The 8,147-nt window shown below is 48.3% G+C and overlaps 1 protein-coding gene across 28 annotated transcripts in view; it reads left to right on the top strand.

The window, feature by feature from the left end:
* Window positions 1-1,974: 1,974 nt before the first annotated feature.
* Window positions 1,975-8,147, top strand: part of RIMS1 (regulating synaptic membrane exocytosis 1) — a 582,755-nt gene continuing 576,582 nt past the window's right edge. For all 28 annotated transcript variants that reach the window (XM_043439256.1, XM_043439244.1, XM_043439243.1 and 25 more), the window contains exon 1: window positions 1,975-2,345. In XM_043439256.1, coding sequence (XP_043295191.1) covers window positions 2,182-2,345 — 164 coding nt within the window. In that variant the 5' untranslated portion in view covers window positions 1,975-2,181. The remainder of the gene's footprint in view (window positions 2,346-8,147) is intronic.

Here is an 8,147-nt window from a genome sequence, read left to right as displayed (position 1 = left end):
ACTGATAGAGTCAGAATATGAGTATCAAACTCATATATTGTTCCCTCCTGAATATATGCTGGTCTAAGGGAAACAAGGCTAATTCTTCTAAATGAACAAAAGATGCTGATTAGAGTGCTTTCATCAATTGCTTAATTAGAGGAAAGGGGAAATCTGGCTAGGCAGTAGCAGTTACAAAAAAGGACTAAAATTTTAGGACTATGTGTTTATTTCATTGACATTCTCATAACCAACATGGCTACCAAAAAGCCAGGCCAAATGGTAAGTTGTGCAAATAAAAATGATGATTATAGAGTATCAGGCACTGTTCTTGGTTCTTTCTGTGTGTTCTTGATGCCGCTATTCAGGAAGGCAAGTGAAAAACCACCAGAATGTCCCAAGGCAGGTGACAAAAATGACCACATTTTGAAATCATGCTACAAGATTGTTGGTTGAATAAACTGGGAAGGTTTACTGTGGAGAAAATTGAAGATGATATGATGGGCATCTCAAGGAACTGAGAGATTTTCAGGTAGAAGGGAAATTTAGATATAGGGATAAAATTAAAAGGTAGTGAAACTTCTGTTACTGAGATTATTCAAACGGATGTGTCCAGATAGAAACAACACCCCCTTCATGCAATGTGAGATCAACTAATTAAACTCCTAAATTTTATAAACTTGAATATTTTAGGGTTTTTAAGCATTTATAAAAGCCATCATCCTTATCTTCTTTATTAACAAAGTTAATAAAGGGGCTTGGAGGGGAAAACAAAAACCAAAAAAAAAAAAAAAAATAGATCCCTTCCAGAACTATAAAAAGAATTGGACAGGAGAGAAATCTATCAAATTTTCCCAACACCATTGCTAAGAGAAATTGTTGTTCAATTTGAACTCTTCTCTATATTAATTTTTTTAATAAATATATTGACAAAATTCAGTCTCAAGTATTGAAAGCTAATAACATCAACAGTTTTGAAAGGATTGTCTATTTTTGCCTATGTCAGCAAGGGGAGCTCATCCTTAATGCTTATTATTGGGCCAAGCATTGAGCAGAAGCTTCTCACAGTCAGCTGTGGTGGAGTGGTTTTCTTATCTGGGATCGGTGTTTCTTGAGAAGTACCTACAGAGGCTAAGAAGTGAATGCATGATGATAGCGAGCATCATTAGAGGAATTAGAGTAGATAATCCATTGCCAACAGCAGAGAAGTGCAGTTATATGATAAGATGGACTATCCAGAGCTCAAAATGACAAATTAAAGATTCGCCGTGGTGTGGTGCCTCTGGAGGGGGATTTCAGATACATTGAACAGCAGGACCGCAGAGGGTGGGTCAAGGAAGACTGGAAGACCCAGAAAACCCAGTCTGCTGTGTGTGTGTGGGGAGGGGTGGGGGTGTATCAAAATTATCTTTAAAAACCACATCGTGGTGGCTATGAACACTTGACCAGTACATGAGAAACATACGGTGGAGGGGGGAAATGCATGCCGAGGCTGTTCCGTCCTGTTCCGAACACCATGGGTGTTCTGATAATACTAATGATCCACGAAGAACATGGGGAGCGGGGATGATGACGATTAAGGCAAACCGTGGAAACACAGGGCTGGCGAGGATGGCAGAGACGAGGGAGCGTGAGAGGCAGGATGAGTCACGGGCCGAGGTACCTGGGCTGGAGCGCGGCGGTGCTCACGCCGGCCAGGGGCGGGGGTAGGGGGCGCGCGGGCCCGGGCCCGGGAGTGGGCGGGTGGGCGCCGTGGGCGGAGCGGCTCGGGGCCGAGCGGCTGGCGGCGGTGTCTGCGAGCTCAGCAGCATCACCGGAGCCGAGCCGCGGAGACTCCGCCTAAGTGCCACCCAAACTCTCCTCCCGCACCGCGGACGCACGGAGGCGGCCGAGCCGGAGCATCCTCGCCGAGCCCCGAGCATCCTCGGCCCCGTGCGCTCCCGCCCCCGCCCGGGAAGGCTGGGCTGCGGGAGGCGGCCGGGCGCCCGCGCCTCGCCAGGGCCACCAAAACAAAGGCGGCCGCCTCCGGGGCTGGGTGCAGGCGGAGGACCATGACAGCCCCGGCTCGCGCGCTGCCCAGTCCCGCCGCCGGGAGGGCGCCGCGGTGAGCCGAGCAGGGACGCGGCCGCCGCCGGGCGTGGATCCGAAGGTGCGCTCGCGCCGAACCCAGGCCATCGAGGAGGGGCGGGCCAGGCCGCGAAGATGTCCTCGGCCGTGGGGCCCCGGGGTCCCCGCCCGCCCACCGTGCCTCCCCCGATGCCCGAGCTGCCCGACCTGAGCCACCTGACCGAGGAGGAGAGGAACATCATCCTGGCGGTGATGGACCGGCAGAAGGAGGAAGAGGAGAAGGAAGAAGCCATGCTCAAGTAAGCCAGCCGGCCGGGCCCGCCGAGCCTCCCTCCCGCGGGCCGTTCCCCGCGGCCGCCCGGTCCTCCCGGCTGGGGGTGGGGGCGGGGCGGGCCGGGTGCTGGGTGCCGGCGGAGGCGCCTGCCTGGGGGCCCGGGGCCCGAGAGGCCGGGGCAAGGAGGCGGGTGGGGGGTGCGGGACAGGTGTCAGGCGAGGATGCGCTGAGCCCTGAGCCGAGGAACCCGGGGAGACGATGGCTGAGGACCGAGGTTCAGGAGAGGACTGGGTGCGCGGGGGCCACCCGGGGGTGGGTGCTCAGCAGAGCAGATGCCGCCCGAGTGGAAGGAAGGGGCCCCGGAGCCGGAGCAGAGGAGGGGCAGGGGCTGAACAGGCAGGAAGGCGAGGTGGGGAAGAGCTGCCAGAATAGCTCTTCTTGCCTTGGAGTTGTTGAGCAGGTTGGGGTTACCCCAGCCAAGGGTGCCAGCATTGATGCAAGAAAGATGCTTGTTTTGAGTGTTCATTTTGCTACTCATTCATCTCGCAGCCCGAGGTTGGGTCTTTTTTTTTAGGCAGTTGCCATCTTTGGTAACCTGCCTCCCTAGCTTCTCTTTAACCTTTGATTCAGGGTCTGCTACACAGAAGACCTGTGTGAAGACATTTTCTTCCCCATATATAATGCCACTGGCAATGCAAAGTTTTTAACAATGGGAGAAGCTGATGGGCACTCTGGCCTGAATAAAATACAGGTTCCTCCTTACTGGTTTCCAAGGGAGCACCAGGGCCTGCTCCTTCCTGGTGCAAGCCTTACAATAGAGGACTGAATCTTTGCACACATCTGCCCTTTAAATCCCTTCAACCAACCCTGCAACGGACCTCTGTCTAATGCCCCTTTTATCTGGGTTTGGGGAGGGGACGGACTGGTGGCTGGCGATGTAGGCATGGGTGACCCTGTCCTGCCACCTGCCTTAGTCTCAGGCCAACATGCCCTGGGGTGCTGGCCTCCTGCACCTGCTTCCCATCACGGATGATGAGTGGAGTTAGAGGGGACTTCCCCTAGAAGGGTCTCCCAATATGGGGCAAAGTTTTCAACTTGGCAGTGAGGGGCTTCAAAGCCCCGATGGAGATGAGCTCCTTGGAGCCCCAAGTTAAGGCCAGAAGGTGTGTCCAGGGGCAGAAGATTTGTATGAAGAGCTGAAAGGGAGCCTGTTGCATCTGGAGTTAGTGAAGAGAGAAGGAGGGGTGGCCAAAGGGTGATACCCACCCGAGCTCAGGGCAGCTGGGTCCTCTCCCCCGCCCACCCCTGGAAAGGCCTCCAAAAGAGAAGATGCTGCCACAGGAGGGGGGTTTCCTCCTTCTGCCTGGGTGCAGCAGAGGCTGGCAGGAGAGAGCCGGAGGGAGCTGTGTCCCCGAACTGCTGGGTCTCCACCAACACGGCTGCAGCCCATATGGGGGAGGGGGGCGTTGAGGACAGCTGTTGGGGCCGATCACAGCACACAGGGAGAAACCCAGTCATCCCTGCCCTTTTATGGTAGACTCCGAGAGGAGCCATTAACTCGGAAGGCCAGAGTTGGCCTGGTTCTATGAAGAGCAGCAGGTTTCTAAATTCCCTGTCCCTTCTTATCCAAAAAAAAAAAAAAAAAAAAAACAAAGACTTTAAGCCTCCCGGCTTGAGGGAGGCAGAACCTCGTTAATCTGCTGCCTGTCCCTGGTGGACCGTCCCTGGCGCTGCAGGCTTCCCCTCTTCTGAGACTGGAAGTAATGGATGGTGTCTGCTGGTCCTGCTGTCTGTCTGTCTGGTTGTCAGTCCGTCTGTCCTCCCCAGCCGCCGCCCCTGCCACCTGTTCCAGACATCTCTTCTGCCGGTCAGGACGCACCGTTTGGCTCCCATTTCTTTTGGTGTCCGCCGCACACAGCAGGTGGACGGAGGCCTCCAGCCACCGGTGGAAAACATGGGAGGCTGCCTGACGGGGTCCCACCGGGAAGGGAGGTGCAGGGCACGCGGGTGGGCGTCACGCCTCTTCATTGGCTGTTTCAGGGCTGGCAGAGAGTGAGGGATTCTAGTGGGGAGGGTGCATCCTGGTAGTGATCAGGTCCTACCGGCTTCTATGGACAAATAAAAATGAAAGATGCTGTCCAACTGCTCACGTGGAAAGCATCGTTCCCTCTGCTGTGCCCGCGACTGCTCTCCCGCACACAGCGCTCCTTTATTGCAGATTCACAAAACGTGACAGGGTGTGATGTTCTCACACCACAGCCTCTGTAACCCCGGGGCCTGAGCACTCTGTCAATCAGCCTAATGTCTTGGCCTTCTTTGCCCTGGCAGATTGGGCATGCTTTGGAATCCCAGTTTGCTGCGATGTAAGTCTGCCCTGTTATCTGCTCATTAGCGGAACAGAGCTGTACTTTTTTTCTAGAGGACACTTTATGTCTTAAAAACAGGATCCTTAGGGGGTATTCAGATAACACACCTATGTGGGAACTTAATGATACACAGTCATGGGTGGTGGCCCTTTGCAAACTTTGCATAAAGATAGATTGTAAAAAAGCAGGAGGCTTTTCACAAGGTTTTAAATAGTTGTTAAATCAGAGACAGGTTTTTTTGTGATAATGCGTGGTCATCATAGCACATATCTAAAATATTGCTCTCACAACAGGTCCTACAAAGCTAAACTCCTGGTAACAGAGCATTTAGACTTAAAATTCACTATATTCATTGCTGTAGAGTCATTCCCTTGGGCTCCCTACCTACTGTGTGTACCTATTGTGTGTTCACAATTTGTAAAGTCAGATGTTAGCAGCGAAGAGATGAAACTGATGGGTGAATATGCCAAAGAAATGCTATACAATATCAATTACAATATATTCATGAGGTTTCATCAGCCTTTACTTTATATTACTGCTTGAATTTGATCTTGATAATGCCTTTACATTTTTATAAATAGAAAAGAATAATGAAGCTAATTTCACCTTAAGATTTCAGAAAAGAAATTCTTTGAAATTTATAAGTACTTTGTCATAAAAATAACTCGTTTTGCTGGCAAGGTGCACTAATTTTAGACACCACTGTCATATAGTAATTACTAGATATAGCTGACTCCTGCAAATAATTTCTAATGGCTTGATTTATTTCCCTGTGAATAGAAGGTCTTTCTTAATCTTAGAGTTTCGAGGTGTGTTGGTGTGGGTATGACTATGTGTTTTAGAAGTTTTTTGGAGCCTAACTTCCTCAATGAATACTCCTTGAGGTAACTGTCACCAGACACTAAGAGCCAATATATTACATGGGTTGAAAACTGTGTTATCCTGGGACCTAAATCAAAGAAGATCTCATTAGATCTAAAATCTTATTCTCTTTTTATAAAAGCTTCATAGACAGAAGAGCTACAAGAGTAACAAGATGAGAAAAAAAAATATAGAAGCAGAAAGTGAAAGTGATGTCTGGAGGCAGGGAATTGAGAATTGTGTCAGAATATTTAATAGAACTACTAACATTTATTGAGCATTTACCTCATATTGGCCATTAACCTAAGTGGTTATTGAAGCAAATGCCAAAGAGTTGAACTGTGTTCAAGTTCAATATGTGTGTATTTGGATTCTCCCAAAGAGCTTGTGTAGAAGGTAAGTTGGGTCATGTCATCCACAGATCCTCGTCCTGCCCTTAGAGGGTTCCTGTGGTACCTTGAACCACCTCACAAAACATAGCCCAACCAGGTCCAGACCTTTTATGCTAAGTCCGAGCATAGTTCCCACATGCCACCCTGCCCTTCTACCAAGAAGAAACCTGCATTTCATCCACCTCTTCTTTAAATTGGTTCATCCTTCAGTGTCAGGGAGTTTGGCAGAAGGTTAGGCTGATTCATAGGATGAGCTGCTGATTATAGGAGAACCAGGAGATTCATCCATGCTCTTAATAGGGTCTCCCAGTGGAGTGAGGGCAAGGGAATTATCTCCAAGTTGACGGTTATAAAAAGCATAATGGAAAGTCCATTAAAGTTGGATCCAAGCATTTGGGGGTTCAAGTTTTAATTTTGCCACTTACATTGTATAAATGTGGGCAAGAAAATTCAGTTGGGATTCTAGGAGGTTCTGTCTTTCTTACAAATCCTGCAATTCATGGTGTGAATTGATTTATAAAGGATATTGAGTTTGGACTTCTCCATCTCTGTTAACAGGGAACCTTGCACCCACTAACTCTTCAAACCTCCATAACACCTACTTCCTTTGTGAGAGGAGAGACAAAAGAGAGGGAAGAACCCTTGTACCTTCAGCTTTTTTTTCCTCCTTTTTCTCCTCCAACCAGTTATAATATTGTGACTCAAAATTCATCCAGCAGTCTCAATTGACAACTGTGAAGTGAAAGAATGGTAGCAGAGGGCTTCTGTAGTGAAGTGAGGACAGAGTCCCCCAGAAGGCAAATATCATTTTTTCCTTGATATTTGCATAGACTTTTGTATCTGACACCCCAGAATACTCTCTCGTGTTGCTGATCCAGGAGTGCATAAGGGGAAAAGTAAATACTAATTTGAGAATGCTTCTAAAGCACGAGCAGGTGTCTGCCCGGCCCAAGGTGCTGTGTTGAGTAGAAAAGTCTGGGGGATAAAATGTACCCTTTCACCCAGAGTCTAGTCTCCTTCACTCCCCTAATTGGATAAGGTTAAATTTAGGAAAGGTTGTCCCTGAATTATTATAGTTTTCTGGTTCAACAAAGACCTATCTTAGTAAATATACACACCTAGTACTAGGTCCCAAAATGCTCCTGGAGAAAATTCAGAAAAGAGAAGCCTCAAAAAATGACAGTGAGGCGTTATCAAATAGAAGCGAGGGTGAGAAAGATAACATTAGTTCACATTTCTGCCAACCTGTCTTGCCTCTCCTTTACCTCTAAGTGTTCTCTCTTAACCAGAAGTGAGGAGCACCACTGCTGAAGTAAATAGATTCCTAAATCTGCAGTAGAATGTGGAAACCAGTGTGGACTGCAGGTGCCCCTGCTGACTTAAATAGAAACACAGAGTCTTGGGAGTGTTACTTGCTCAACTGGTTAGATGAGAAGAGACGTTTGAGTTCAACCTGTGCAGAAGGAGTCAGCTTCCTGCAAAGATATCAAACAGCAATGCCTGCAATAACATTATTGCCCTCCAACATCTGTAATATGCTGCTGAGATTACTGTATCATGGATTGTAAAGCCCACTGTATTGCATTCCATTTATCTTTATGGACTGTTTTATACTTTTAGGCAGCCTTCTACATGTTGAGCTATGATAGGAGCTGGGTATTTTAGAACTTGTCCTGGGAGTTGAATTAAGTTGGCCTGAGGCATATGACAATGAAAGTAATAGAAGCCAGAACCCACATACATGGACTTCAAATCTTTAGTGTTCTTAAAAGTCTTTTCAAAACTGCATCAATCTGTGGGTATCAAGGTTAGTTTCCCTCTCCTGTTGGGGAAGGAACTTAACATTTGGTCATTTGGCTGTGTACATTACATATTTTACTCTGCCCCACGCCCATCTCCTGAGAGGGCTGTCCTGTGAGTATTCTATTATTACTAGTTTCTGTTAGTGAAATTCCCAGAACTGACTTGGTTCCTTCCAAACCCTTGCCTTATGACATTTGATCCTGGATCCAGAAAATAAACCTAAAAGGAGCAAAAAGTTATGTGAACAGTGGCATATTCCAACGTTTTCAGAGGACCCCAGGCATGCTCCAGGCTCTGGATCTGGCCCACCCGATGTGCATCTGGATTCTCTGATCTGACTCATTTTCTCAGAGTTCTCGAATCCCTTTGCACTTTTCCACTATGAGGTTCTCTCTTCTCTCTACT

This window comes from Cervus canadensis, chromosome 20, assembly GCF_019320065.1.
Source record: "Cervus canadensis isolate Bull #8, Minnesota chromosome 20, ASM1932006v1, whole genome shotgun sequence".
Classification (NCBI taxonomy): Eukaryota; Metazoa; Chordata; class Mammalia; order Artiodactyla; family Cervidae; genus Cervus; species Cervus canadensis.
Note: the sequence above shows the minus strand (reverse complement) of the source record. Positions and strands in the feature narration are given on the sequence as shown.